The 15,487-nt window shown below is 33.6% G+C and overlaps 2 protein-coding genes across 2 annotated transcripts; one reads left to right on the top strand and one right to left on the bottom strand.

Annotated features, from left to right (window-relative positions):
- Window positions 1-459: 459 nt before the first annotated feature.
- On the bottom strand, window positions 460-966 carry LOC110278808 (heterodimeric geranylgeranyl pyrophosphate synthase small subunit, chloroplastic-like). Its single transcript, XM_021137079.1, has 2 exons — window positions 607-966; window positions 460-486 (listed from the first exon to the last, which is right to left on the bottom strand). Exons 1-2 carry the CDS (start codon window positions 964-966, stop codon window positions 460-462), a joined length of 387 nt encoding a protein of 128 aa, XP_020992738.1.
- Window positions 967-4,052: 3,086 nt separating this feature from the next.
- LOC107481949 (purple acid phosphatase 4-like) lies at window positions 4,053-14,450 on the top strand. Its single transcript, XM_021139478.2, is given in 6 exon segments — window positions 4,053-4,119; window positions 10,877-10,986; window positions 12,738-13,079; window positions 13,081-13,263; window positions 13,939-14,006; window positions 14,166-14,450. Coding segments are annotated over 6 exon segments (987 nt in total). The 3' UTR covers window positions 14,383-14,450.
- The last annotated feature ends 1,037 nt before the right edge of the window (window positions 14,451-15,487 follow it).

The following is a 15,487-nucleotide window of genomic DNA, read 5'->3' as shown; positions in this document are numbered from 1 at the left end:
GAATTGCCATGTCAACACCGTGGACCTTGTGGTTTGTTGGTCGGCCACGACGCGAGGGAGAGTCATCCATGCAGGGGAGATCATCGTGTATCAATGAAGCCGCATGAACCTGTTTGCAATATGATAAAGATTCATTTTTATAACCATGTATCTTAAAATAGAGTTTATCATAATCTTTTTAAGAAGTACATATCAGTAATTCAAAAAATCCATTGTGTTTGATGAGAAGTTCCAGACAGAGACAAACTCAGAGAAACGGTTTTGTTATATAAAAAACAGTGCAAACAAGGGATTTGTTGTTACAATAAAAGATTCTTAACAGTTTCTTATTTTTTATGCAGACTGCTAACTACTGAACAAGCAACTAAAATTGTTCTAATAAATCAATAATGGAAGGTGAAAAGAATTCCAGAAGAAAGCCCACCCCTTTTTTAGTTGAACTTAGAAACAGTTTAGACTTTAGAGTGTTTGTTTGATATAACTTACCTGTACAACACGTCAACACCAAAAAAACTTAAAATAATAGACCAATGTCTCTCAAATGACATAGCATAAAAACTTCTATTTTTTGGGGTGGGGGAGATTACGATACATAAAGGAGGTTACCATTTCAAGAGCACAGGCGGTGGGGAACGCAGAAAGGCGGCTTCCCCCAAATAATTCACAGGAAGCAATGCACATAACGGGAGGGGCTCTCTTAGCACCCTTGGCAAGGACTGAATACCTCATAGCTTCATAAATCTGGGGAGGATACTGAACTGGAATAGCTTCATTGAGTTTTTGATTGATCTGCACCATTAGGGAAGCCCAATATGTCATCAAATCAAAGTTAGCAGCTTTTGAACGGGTGGAAACCAGGGCAGGAGAAGCAGTGGTGGAGCAGCGAATTGGGAAGACAAGATTTGTTGGCTTCCGAAAGTGGAATATGTGTGAAGAGGGCACCATTGCAGTTGCAAAGGGAGCCATCTTTAGATCTACATGAGAAACAAGAAATAACAAAGAAAGATAACCCGGTCACCAAAAACACTCAGAATCAGAATAAGACAACCCTTTTTTTGAAAGATAAAAAAGCTAGTGTTATCTGTACGAAGAAAGAAAGGCAAAGTATATGAGAGCATCTGAAAATAATTCATGCAAAGCAAGATAATGGCATTTCATCAAGCAGTTGGTGGGTATGAAAATCTTATAGCCGACTTTCAGCATTGGGTCATTCTAGTTTTACACACAAACAGAGAGTGACAATCACACTGGTTGGATCCACAAATCAAATTCACAACGCACAGTATATCACCAACAATTTCCAGTCTCAACATCGAAGACCAGAACCATCCCTCCCAGATTCTTGGCTAAATAGCCGCCACCCCAAAACACTAAATTGCACAAAATTCAGCATCAGGGCAGCCTGAATGAAAGGGGGAAAAGGAACATTACCAAAAAGTGAATGAGAGCGAAGCAGAAGAGAAGAGAACGAGCAAAGGGGGAAGATTTCCCAGTGTATAGGAATGTAAAAGAAGAAAGCAGAGGTAAGAAATAGGATAAAAGAAAGGGATTAGGTTGAAAGAAGGGAAAGTGGAATTGTAGGGCAGTGAAGATGAAAGAGGATTTGTGATAAGCGTGGTGGGTGGTGCATTACGGTAATGGTGGCGTGCCCACCCATTTTACATTACTCTTCTCTTGTTTGTGATTTCGACTTTTTTTTTAATACAAATAAATATATAAAAAAATTATTTTTTGAATACGCATGAAGAAAAATAATCATCAAAATGCGCAGAGCTATTTTATTACTGACGTTCGGGAAATGAAATGTACACCAATTTTCTCAAGACGCCGGCAAAATTGATAACGAACAACTGACGCTCACGGACCGTTGGGCATTTCTCACCTAACGGACGCCAAATAGATAATAATAATAATAATAATAATAATAATAATAATAAGATCATTATAAAATATATTGACTTTTTTAATTAAATGTGCAAAAATATGATGTTCATCTATATTATTAAGATTTTTCTCGAATAGGTAGTATTAACAAAATAGGAGGGACGCTGTTACAATGCAAATTCATACAAAATATAATGCAAAAAATTCATATAATTTTAAAAAGTTAAATTTTAAAATAGTCTATGAGATTGACGTCGTATACCAAAATCGTCTATGAGATTATAACTGCATTAATTACGTCCCAAGATTGACAAATTGGCTACGTGTAGTGGTATAAAGATGTGTTGACTAATGACACGTGATATGCTAATGTGGATGATTGTACCACGTATCACAATGTTATTTAACCACGTGTCAGTTTGTGCCACGTGTCATCCGCTATGTCATCATTGTAGATGCACTAAATTAGTCCCCCACTTTACATTAAGTGACTCATTTTAGTCGTGATATTGAATATTGTACACCAAACTAATTCCTTTACCGATTTTTTTCTCATTCTTTTTAATTCAAAATTCTTAATATCTTTAAATACACTAATTTCAATTATATTTTTTTCACATATCGTTTAAATCTAAATACTTTTACAAAATTTTTTGTAAGCACCATTGGAAAATTGGTGTGCAATTCTATTTCGTGGGTGCCAATAGTAAAATGGTTCAGTGGTAACCATTTTTCTTCGTGTGTATTTATATATTTATTTGTATAAAAAAGTCCTATAATTTCACCAATTCTACCTACCTTTTCTAGATTGTTATTGCACTTAATTATCGAATTTAATTTTGATGCGCTGTCATAACTTTATACATACATCTAATTTCATGCCACATCATAATTTTTATTGATAATATGAATAATTATTTAAAAGATAAATATAATTATACAATTATATAAAATACTTTATACTATCAGTATATCAAAACTAAATTTTTAGAATAAAATGCACAATTAAACAAAATCCAACTCAATATTACACAATTCATCCAAATAAAAAAATTTTACATGGATCTCCCTAATCACCTCTTTATGTAAATCGAATGAGCCAAACTCGATTTAGCTATTCTCATAGTAAATCGAATGACCCAAATTCAAATTAATAAGGACAAATGCAATCGAAATAGCCTGATTTGATTTATGCATGCATGCATCTTGTCATAGTAAATTGAATCAGTGTAGCTCGATTTAGCCATGCACGTACGCCCACAATAATTCGAAATAACCTGTTTCGATTTACACATGGTTTGCTGCACATAGTAATTCGAATTGGGCTGTTTCGAATTATATACAATGTGCGCTCATGGTTATTCGAATGAGACTCGTTCAATTTACTACGAGTATCAATAAATAGAATTCGAATTGAGCTCATTCGAATCACAAATCAAAAACCCAAACACTCCAACATTCGAAAAATCTGCTGATGGGGGATAACCCAGACCATCTTTATCGTTTGGACGGAGTTGTCCATATTACTGGTGTCATTAATGAAGAGGTTAGTGCATATATTTTTTTTCCAAAAATAATATTAAATGTTTTTTTTGTATCTTTTAATGCTAGTCATTATTTACAATTGTTAAATTAGATAGAGTGGTTAATTTAGTGACTTAATAATTTCTAGAGGTTTGACGGAACAAGTTCTAATTTGAATAGTGATTACAAATAAGCAGAAGAATATGAGTAGTGAAGATAATATGTAATGAAACTTGTTAGAGTAAGAGTAGTGATTGGAATCTATATTGTGATTTGGATTGTTAGTAAAGAAAGTATGGGTATTGACTTGATGTTTTACTTAGAATTCATGTGACGTGGATTAAGTAAAAAATTTTATTAATATTAAACTTATTTTTATTAGGCCCACTTTGTACTGAACTCTGTGTCGGATGCTATAGGTCTTCATGCTTAACACGACCTTCTCTTTATCCTAAAACTGCTGACCAACCTGAAATTCCGCTAGTCCTCCAGTATCTTGTGTATCTATGGCACCAAATCTAACAGGTTCGCCAGAAATCCCCTACTATCTCATGGCATCTAAGTCCAAATTTGAAAAGTGTAGGAGGTACTGCTGAGTTCCTAAATTAGATGATCCACCACCCCCAGCTGGATTACTGCCTGCTATGTCATCACCACTATCATCGGCAATGATATCCGGCTCCACATCATCATCGTCGTCATCATCCCGCAGTACATCGTCTATACCATCCGGTGTTCCACCCTGTAATGAAACTGGCACCGTATCAGTAATACCTACTTCTTCGTCACCATTGCGGTTTAGATCAGCTGCGAAGGATAGGGAAGCAACCAACATTGCCTCAGGTGCAATCACAGGCACGGATGAAGACGCACCAACAGGCCTCGAACTAGAACAGGCTGCCATTGCTGGAACTTGGGAATTCCAGTTCGAACCTCCTGAGCTGAAGACCATATCTACAAGCTTGGCCAACAGCTCAGGGGTCTTGACCTCGAAAAACTGCTGACGACAATGGAATAGAACTTCCAAACCTTTGTCACTCCCTATGACAAACGAATCGTATTTCACATCATCCCACAAAACTGAAATCAAAATTCTATAAAATAACTTCTCAACCCGTTTCACGCCTTGCAACCCCAGTTTTTAGATTATATCATTCAAGAACTTAGTGATACTCGTTGAAAGTTTCAGAAAAACACTAAAGGGATCCTTATCAGTAAACTTAATTCCAGAACGTGATTTTTTCTTAATCAACCCTTTATAGTGCACCAATATTAGAAAAATATCCTCACTAGTTATTGTGTTTTACTCTCATAAGAAATTCACGTTTATATCATATTTATATAGATTGGCCTCATAGTAAATCGAATTCACCTAGTTCAATTTACGTATGCATGGTAATTTGAATAAGCCCATTTGAATTATATAAGGACAAAACCGAAGATGTCATCCAGAAATAGCCCATTCGAATAAGCCCATTTGAATTATAAAAAATAAGCCCATTTGAATAAAGGTTGAGGACACTATAGTGCACACCCCACCTAGCTAGTGCACCTGAGCTCAAACCGAAGATGTTATCCCCTCAGAAACTTCAAGAGGAGACTAAGAACGAGCAATTCTCACAGTTCTTGAAAATTTTTAGAAAATTGCAAATTAATATTCCTTTTGATGAGGTACTGGAGCATATGCCTCAATATGTTGAGCCCATGAAGGGTTTACTCTCTAAAAAGAAGACCCTAAAGGGAGATAAAATAGTGGTCTTGATTGAGGAATGCAGTGCATTAATTCAGAGTAAATTGCTAAGGAAGATGCCAGATCCAGAAAGCTTTCAAATTCCATACAATATTGGGAACACCAATTTTGACAAGGTCCTGTGTGATATTAGTGCATGCATCAACTTAATGCCTTTGTCTGTGATGAAAAAGCTACAAATTCAAGAGGTTCGGCCAACAAGATTAGCGTTGCAGATGGCAGATAAATCTTTGAAGCAGACACATGGGATAGTGGAGAATGTCCTGTGGTCAAGATTGGAGAGTTATTCCTCCCTACAGATTTTGTGATTCTAGACATGGGGGAGGATGAAAGTGATTTTATAATCCTAGGAAGATCATTCTTAGCCATTGGGAGAGCTCTCATTGATGTGGAAAAATAAAAATTGGTTCCAAGGATGCATGAGGACTACTTGGTGTTCAAAGTTTTTAAATCATTACATCACTCCGGTGAAGGAGGCACTTGCATGAAAGGTGGACTCACTAACCCAAGTCCTCAAGGACCCTTGACTGATGCAAAGCAGAGTTCACTGTTCAAGCCTCCTTTGGTGGGAACCAATAAAATTCTTCATGACATCAAACCTAAGTTTGGTGTTGAAAGTGCATCATTCACCAAGGAGAGAGGTCCCAAGAAGAAGGTACCTAGGGGTTGGAGGAACAAGAAGATTTCCACTGAGGATTTTTCACCCAGAATGAAGGTGGTATTCACTAAGAGCCCCATCCTGTCTCATACAGTGAACAGAATCCTGTCTCTTGAGCACATTGAGTTAATTCATGATAGTACAGGAAAGAAGTTCACAGTGAGAAGTGAAGAGCTGAGTCCCTATGATCACCCCCTCCCTAGTGAGAGCTCATCGTCAAGCTAGTGACGGTAAAGAAGCATTTGTTGGGAGGCAACCCAATACCGAGTATCATTGTTTTTTTTCTTCTTTTAATTTGTTTTTCTTTATCTTCGATTTTCATTTTTTCTTATTTTTTTTATATTTTTTCTTGGTTTAATTTTGTTTGTGGTCATGTAAAGTGTGTATAACAGGGACAAGAGGACTCTGAAGGAGAAACAGAATACTCTGGAGAACATGGAACTCAAATGCATTGGCGCTAAACGCCAGCTAGGCGTTTAGCACTGAATTTGGCAACAAGGAGCTGGCATTAGACACCAGGGAGGGCGTTTAACGCCCAAGATGGACAAGCATAAGCTGGCGTTAAACGTCAGGTGGGCCCACAAGAGGTATATTTTTCAAAGTCACCACACCCCCCACAAGGGCGCTAAATGCCAGTTGGGCATTTAGCGCCATGACTCGTCCTTTAAAAAAAAGTGCAAATTCTGGCGCTAAACGCCAAGGCTGGCATTTAGCGCCAGTAACGCCAGTTTCGAATTTGGAGAAGAGGCTTCACCGTTACCAACGGTCCCTTCCCCAAACCACTTCCCTTTGACCATTCAAACCTACTCCTTCTCACTCCTTACCCATCATTCCATCCACATACATTTTCCACTTTTCCATACACCTATCAACATTTTCATCACTCAATCAAATCCCATCAATCTCTCCACATTCATCTTTTCCATATTCACCTACCCTTATCACATTTACCCAAATTCAAATTCAATTTCCCTCCCACTCTCCCCCTATAACCAAACCCTCCCCCTTCCCCACCTATAAATACCCCACTCACTTTTTACTTTCACCTCACCACCTTTTACTATCTTACTTCTTACTATTACTCTTCCCTACATACTTCCATTCTCTCTCCTTCATTTTCCTTTCCATCCCCCATTCCTTAATCCATCATAGTCGTTACCCACCAACCCCCCTCACTTCATACATCTTCATTTTTAACATTTTATTTTCACTATTCCTCACCTCTTTTACTTCTTTTCACCATTATTTTTATTTTTTTTTTGTTTAAAGACAAGCAAAAACTTTAAGGTTGGTATTGGGATGCTTTGTTTTTCTTCATTTTTATCATCCATATGACACCAAAAACCAAAGAATCTTCTTCAAGGAAGAGAAAAGAGAAGGCTCCCGCCTCCGGTCCTTATGATTTCACACGGTTCTTCTTTAAGACCGACGAGGATCACTTAACGACATAGTGAGCAAAAAAAAAGTGATCCTCGAGGTCTTCTTTGATCTTCAGTCGGAGAAGTACCCGGAGATCCGGAAACAGATTTTGAGGAGGGGTTGGGAAGTTCTGACCAATCCTGTGACTGACGTGGGTATGCTGATGGTCAGAGAATTCTACGTCAATACTTGGGTGACTTACAAGCATGCACAAGGCATGAACCCGAACCCGAAGAACTAACGTACTATGGTTCGAAGAGTGATCATGGAGTTTAGTCCAGAGAGGATAAGAGAGATACTTCATCTGCCGCCTTTCAGAGATGATCCTCACTCTTATGGCAAACTGTTATTTCCCACTAAGGTTTTCTATTTTCTTTTTCATAAATCTAGCTTTTGATTTGAATATTTTCTTTATTCTCCTATGAAAATAATATTTTAAAACTATTTTGATAGTTTATCCGATTTAAAAATTTGTAATAAAGTTTGTTATATCAGATAAAAAAATAATTAACTTTTTACTTATAAAAAAATATTTTGCGATACATCTTACATAAAAAATGGTTAGTAATAATTTAAATATTTTTATCTTTAAATTTAATTATAAATTTTAAATAATAAAAATATTAATTAAGAATTTAGTGAAAATATAAGATTTAATAAATAATTAAATCTAATAAATACTACAATAAAAACATTTAGTACCGTTGGATTTATCGATTGATTTATTAAATAAATTTGCTGGTAATTAATTTACTGTCAGATTGAATTTGACGCTAATTTCTATTGAATTTTGCGTCGAATTTTGGGATAAAAATAAGCGGTTGGTTACTGTTGGAATTTTTTTACGATAACTTTAGCGCCATATTATATTTTGTAGTAGCCAAGTACCGTTAGATTATTCTGCCGGTAAGTCCAACGATATGCTTTTTTATATTCTTTTTTATTTTTTGTAATATTAGCGCACAATTAGTAGTCAAATAAAAAATTTTGTTTACAAAATTAGGGCACAAATTCAAAATTACTAATGATTTTATTAAATATCAAGGGTTTGAATATAATAAAAAGTCAAAGAAGTAAAATACAATGAAATAGATATTAAGGTCTCCGCCAATGTCGCCTCACACTCCTACGACTTAGACTACACATATTAAAACTAACTAATAAAATAAATAAAGTAATAATTAATTCATGTAATAATTAACAAAGATTAGCAAACTATATACTAGCCTACTCTTCGTATTCATAAAAATTGCCGACCTACCGGTATACTTCGACGACTTCGATGAAGTCGTGTTGGTTTTGTTCGTCAAATAGCGACGCTTGAACCCCTTATCAGTACTGAAATGGACGTCCAATTCCTTCTTAATATCTGGACGGAACCAAATCATGAGGTGATCATGTCCCTGACAAACGTCCCGCATCATCTGCTGAAGTCGCCTAGCTATCCGGTGGTCGTAGATCTTCCTGATCAATATATCATGTTCCTTATCCCATATAAATTTCTCTTGCACAAAGTAATTCAACATCATTAGTTAGTCATAATAAAATACAGTTAATTCAATAACATTAGATTCTTACCGTCCACTTCTGAAATTATCGCTCTCTGGTCTCAGCAGGGATCTTCGTGGAGCTCGACCATGGATTGTTGTACATGAACTTAATCACATTGAAGATCTCCTATGTACATGCATTATTGTTTGGTGCAAAATTATCAATGAAAAATTTAATATTAGCAAACATATAACACTTAATAAATTCAAAATAGATTATGGATAAAAGACATCAAAATAGTACGTACTCACGCCTGCATGCTATCAGGCCAAATCCTCATCTGTATGACGGGCGATAGTGGAAGGGCATCTGGCTGGTTGGGATGCATTAGAGGAATCACTCACTGCGGGCTCTGTCGTTGGAACTGTAGGGGGCGGAGGCCGGAGGGGACATAGCAGAAGGAGTCACGTAGTTGAGATTCAGGACCATGATGAACTGCTGGTCCGTGAGATCTACCTGTCAATGGGGTAGTTGAGATTGGGAGCGATGACTGAGAAATCCCTGGAGTACCGGTGGAAACCCTCATTCTACTACGACCATGAGATCTACTCCCGACACCTCTATTACCTGTCATCATATTTGGTAAGAGAATACCAATTAACACTAATCAACATATATACAACACAAATTCTTTAATATTTATATTATTTTAAAAAAATTGACATAACCTCCTATAAAATTAGACATATATCCGCCTTTACGGTTTTCACAAATCCAACTAACCTCAACCCACAACATCAGTCAAAACTCAACTAAATTCCCAACAATCCAGCAGAATATATTAACTTGGTTATATTATCGTATACATTTATAAGGACATCATATATTAACTTGTTTATATTGTTGTATACATTTTTATTTCAGTTATGCTAAAAAATTTTAGCAAATAATTGTTATACATGTTCATCCAATCATTATGAGGTTTAATTGACCATAATAACTTCTTAATATATTATTTCATATTTATTTATAATAATTTTATATTTTCTATGCATTCATATATATTAACATAATGAATATATACTTAATTAGAACTAATTCTTTATATTCTCATTAATTCATAGAAATTATTACATTGCATGAATTGCAAGACACAAGTACAAGTCCGATCCATACAATATACGATGATTTAGGTATAATGTATAATTAATATAATTTTTATAATATTAATTTTATATCTTCAAATATCATAAGCTAAGTAAATTAAATTTAATAGCTGAAATAATATTTGATATAGTTACATAGAAAATTTCTATTTATTAATTATTTAGACTTTAACAAGGAGATTTAGCATATGATAACTAACGATAACTAATTTTACTTACTAACTACAAATTAACATATAACTAAATCTTAAATTAACTTAAACAAAGAAAAAGTGTGATTATAGAACTTGAGTTTCAAACAGAGAAAGAAGAACTGGAGAGAGAGAAATGCAGGTGCAGCGGCAGCCGTTGCTGGTGGAACGTCGTGGTAGTGCTGGAGGGCAAGACACGAATAGAGAAGGAGAGAAAGAGTCGCGGCTGACGATGGAGGGAAAAGGAAAAAGGGACTGGTTTTGGCCAGAGAGAGAGGAGGTGATGACGGCAAGAACACAGTAGTCTTTGGTTTTTACTTGTTATTATAAGTGTTTAACTATAAATAAAATAATTTTATTTTTTTAATCGCTTTCCAATAAGAATAACTCACGAGACACAAGTAGTTATTACTTATTACTAGTTTAGTTATGAGAGTTAAATAAGAATAAATGATTGATAGCGGACAAATTTAATTTTGTTGCATTTGTAAGATGACCAAGACAATACACATATATAAAATCAGAATTGCTTAGGATGTTATCTTGAAAATAATTATTGCATATATAAAGGGATAGATGAATGGTGAAGAGATACAGAAGTGATCTGTTTGAGAGGCAGTTATATGAGTAGACTTTCATTTTCTTATCCCAATCAGGATAGATATATAATTAAGCACATGGAGTTTGGAAACAAACAACAATGGTGATTGGTGAAATTGATTGTTTATGGTAATGTATGTGTGTTGGGCCCACGCATGCAGCAATAATTGGATGATCATGACGACATGGTAAGTGCTTCACCGCTTTCAACATGCAGCTAAACCAGATGGCTCTCTCACCCTCTTTGTCATTGGTGACTGGGGACGAAGAGGCACCTACAATCAATCTCAACTTGCATTTCAGGTACATTTCCTTCATATCATTGCATCATGCATCCAATCTAACTGCTTTATAATTATATTATTTTACTTGGGAGGCACCGAGCCAAAAGTATACTAAAACATCTTTATTAGCTAATTAATTAGGATATTAGTCAACTCTAGTCAATTATAATGTGGATTGTAACAAAAAATTTAATATGGTAAAAAAATAATTTAATTATTCTATTAGTCTTTTATAATTTTATTAAATTTATAATTAAATTTTTATATATTTTTTAATTAATTAAGTACCTACAATACTTTTAATTTTATAACTAAGTCAAAAACGTTAAAATTAATAAAATATTTCTGTCAAAAAATATATAACAAAAAATCTAATTAGATTTTTAATTGTGAGTACCTTCAATTTGCGAAAATATTCCATTAACTCTAATTTTTTTATACTAACAAAGATCTAATACAAAATTAAAAGTAATGTAAGAATTTAACTGAAAGAAAAAAAAAGTATATAAAGCTAATAGTAAATTTAATAAAATTATAAATATTATCAGAATAATTAAATAAAAGAAAACTCACAACCTTACTCAAATCTAACCCTATTTTCACTTTCCACTATTACTTACAGTAAATTTAAGAAAAACAAAATAAGTGCACACATTTTAAAAATTTTAAAAATCGTTTTAAAAATTTTAAATTCATTTTAAAAATTATAAAATTCATTTTAAAACTTTCAAATTCATTTCAAAAAAAAAGAAAGATAAAAAAATAACAAAAGCGAATCCAATTTTTTTTAAATTCCTAATAAAAAGAAAATTTGAAATCTAAGAAAAATCTAAAATTATTAAAAAATTATCCAAAATTCAAAAAGAAGAAACATCCAAAATATGAGAAAAAAATCCGAACTTAAGATAAAGAAACATCCAAAACTAAGAAGGAGGAGAAAACATAAGATGAGAAGGAACCAAATGAAAAAATATAAAATGAGAAGACACAATATTTAACTCAAAATATTAAAATGTCAAGTTAATAAACATCTTATCTTAAAAACTCCTCACTATCTTATTTTTTTAATGTGGATTAATTTTTACACTACTCACACTTGTTACTTAACATAGAGTTGACAAAATTAGTTGGTATCCTAATTGATTTTCTAAACTTTTTCATATATACTAAAATTACCCGATATTACATTTTTAATTATCGATTATTTTATTTTATATTTTTAATTATTATTAGAATAATTGAATAATATTATGTCTAAATATAAATATTATATACACAAAATTATAAATGTTAAATTTAATAAAAAATTGTATTTTAATTGCACACTAAATGTAATAGCTCAGACCATCCGCTAGCACGATATTGTCCGTTTTGGCATACAAGTTTTACGGTTTTGCCTTTGACGATAGGAATGATAGCCGAAACTCCCCACATTGTAAGGTCCCACATCGGTTGGGAGGGGAACGAAGCATGCCTTATAAGGGTGTGAATATTTCTCCTTAGCATGACGCGTTTTGACAAGTGAGTGTGGAGGATTCGGCTATCATCCCTATTGTCAAAGACAAAACCGCGAGAACTGTTACACTAAAATTAACCAGGGACTGATGTTAATATACTCATAACATTTTTTATAGTTATTTTTAGGTCTGAATTATTATCATTATCGGTTTTAATTTTATAACGTTATTAGCAATTGATAATTAATTTCATGAGAGTTGAATTGGAAAATAAAACCTAAAAAAATAACAATAAATGCATTATTATTGGCAGATGGGTATTGTTGGAAAGGAATTGGACATCGATTTTGTGATATCAACGGGCGATAATATTTACCCGAGTGGTTTAAAAGGAACAGATGATGCAGCCTTTGACTATTCATTCACTCAAATATATACTGCTCCAAGCTTGCAGAAGCTATGGTACACTGTGCTGGGTAACCATGATTACAGGGGAGATGCTCTGGAGCAGCTGAGTCCTGTTCTTAGACACATTGATAAGAGATGGATATGCTTGAGATCTTATGTTGTGGATGCACAGGTAGCTGAGTTTTTCTTTCTTGATACAACTCCCTTTGTGGACAAGTACTTCACTCAACCTCCACAACATACATGTTTATGATTGGAGAGGAGTATTGCCTAGAAACCGATACATTTCCAATCTCCTCAGGGACCTTCATTTCGCTCTCAAACGATCAAATGCAAACTGGAAGATTGTGGTGGGTCACCATACTATTCGAAGCGCCGGCTTCCACGGTAACACACTAGAGCTTCAAAACCTTCTTCTCCCTATTCTTCAGGTACCATATATACCTACATATATATGTATGTAATGTACCTTACTCTATTAAATATAAGCATGAACAAGTGTTTGAGGAAATGATGATTTCAATAATTGGCGGATTACTACAATGGGTAATACTAGAAGGTGGCTACTCCAATGAAGATTTTATGATTGTCATCATATGAAGATATTTCATTTTGACCATGATAAATTATAGGGTTTGATTTTATTTGAAGTAAAAGTGTTATCTTTATTTAAAGTGTTGCTAAACAAATAAGTTACACTTTTTAAACAAAGATCATCATGAAAAGATATTTTTGGCATCTTTGTATGAGTAGTTGCCATACTAGAAAGACAAAAACAGAAAAAAAGTTTAGAATTTACTTTATTAAGTTTGGACTGCTTTTGGTTTATTCTTTTTTTTTGTTAACATTTTCGTATTGCAAATGTGGCCTGTTCTGTTCTCCAAATTTAATTCCAAGTTCTTTCATTTTAGTAAACAAATACATAAGACAACATAAAACATATATATTTATTATTTAAAAATGATGAATGGGGTTAGTGGTTACTATTATATATATATATATATATATGCTTATTTACCTAATGCAGATGATGTTTTGCAAGGCTATAAATAATCTGCAATTGCTTCATTAACCGCCAAATTCTTCTTTTTATTATTGTTTCTCAGGAAAACAACGTTGATCTTTACATAAATGGACACGATCACTGCCTACAGCACATAAGCAGTCTTGAAAGGTTTGTTATGTATTAATCATAATAAACTTGTGCCTACTTGCATATACCTGTGCTTCACACATCTTTTCATTTGAAAGGGACACGAGGAATAATATATACGTTGGAATTAAACAAAATTATAGCATAATAATAGATATGTATGTGCATGAATTTCAGCAGTCCAATCCAGTTTTTAACTAGCGGTGGTGGGTCAAAGGCATGGAGGGGTGTCATGAACTGGTGGAAGCCAGAAGAGATGAAGTTCTATTATGATCGACAAGGATTCATGTCTCTTCAGCTTATTCAAACTCAATTACATATTGCATTCTATGATGTCTTTGGCAATGTTCTACACAAATGGACCACCTCTAAGCACATTCATTTTTCAACCGTCTGACCAACTTCAAACAGTGGTTCGTTTGGTTTCATATTTACCTACTAAATATGTAGTATTAGTATATGTACTTGAATCTATAATAATCCGTTACAATATATTTTCTTAAGAGAAAAAAAATGATATTATATATATATATATATATTATGTCGAGCTTTTCGTCTGATCTCACAAATCAACCGAAGATAAGGTTAAGTGTTCATATATTATGGTTCATGATTGGGACAGTATGATTCTATATGATTTATATGCTAGTAATTAATTGTTAGCATGTAGTGCAAAATTCTGTCCATATTGTAATCTTAATCCAAACACACATATTATTGTTGAATTAAATTTCATGCATAATATGTATTATGTTTATTTGGACACAATTTAATAAAGTATATAACAATTACAATAACTATGCTTCATCATATTTGTTCCAAAAATCATAATTCCTTCTGCTTTTTTCAGACGAAGCCACTAAGACTCTGAATTATTTCTAGGATGAGTATTTTTGGTGAACACAATTTAATAAAGTCAAACATGCATTCAAAAGACAACTAGCTATTACCTATTACCGTTTGCGTTCAGCCCACAAATCATAATTATATATTTTTTTTAATGTCAATTAAATGACTGAAATGTTATAGAGTAAAGTATCGTTTTTGTCCCTAACGTTTGGGGTAAGTCCTATTTGTGTCCCTAACGTTTAAATCGTCCTATCTGTATCTCTAACGTTTATAAAAGTGATTCAATGTTATCCTACTATCAATTATACTAACAAATCAGATTATATTTTTCAATTATTCTCACTTGGATGTATTCATTCTCAATTAGGTCTCACTTGGATGTGTTCGATTTTAATATTATACCCACTATTTCTGTTTAGATTCAATTATGTCCCTAAAAAAGTGAATTATGTAAATGTTGTAGGAATTAGTTTCAACTTTTGATGAGCTATTTTTCGAAATGGATCATCGATTCTATCCCAGACATTTGTATTCTAACTTCAAGAAGAGATTTTTAAAACTCAAACTAAAGCGTTCATGATGTGTAATTGACGGCAGGATAACATTGAATCACTTTTACAAACGTTAGGAATACAAATATGACGATTTAAACA

Source organism: Arachis duranensis, chromosome 3, assembly GCF_000817695.3.
Source record: "Arachis duranensis cultivar V14167 chromosome 3, aradu.V14167.gnm2.J7QH, whole genome shotgun sequence".
In the NCBI taxonomy this organism is placed as follows: Eukaryota; Viridiplantae; Streptophyta; class Magnoliopsida; order Fabales; family Fabaceae; genus Arachis; species Arachis duranensis.
The sequence above is the reverse complement of the archived record's forward strand: the minus strand, read 5'-3'. Positions and strand labels throughout refer to the sequence as shown.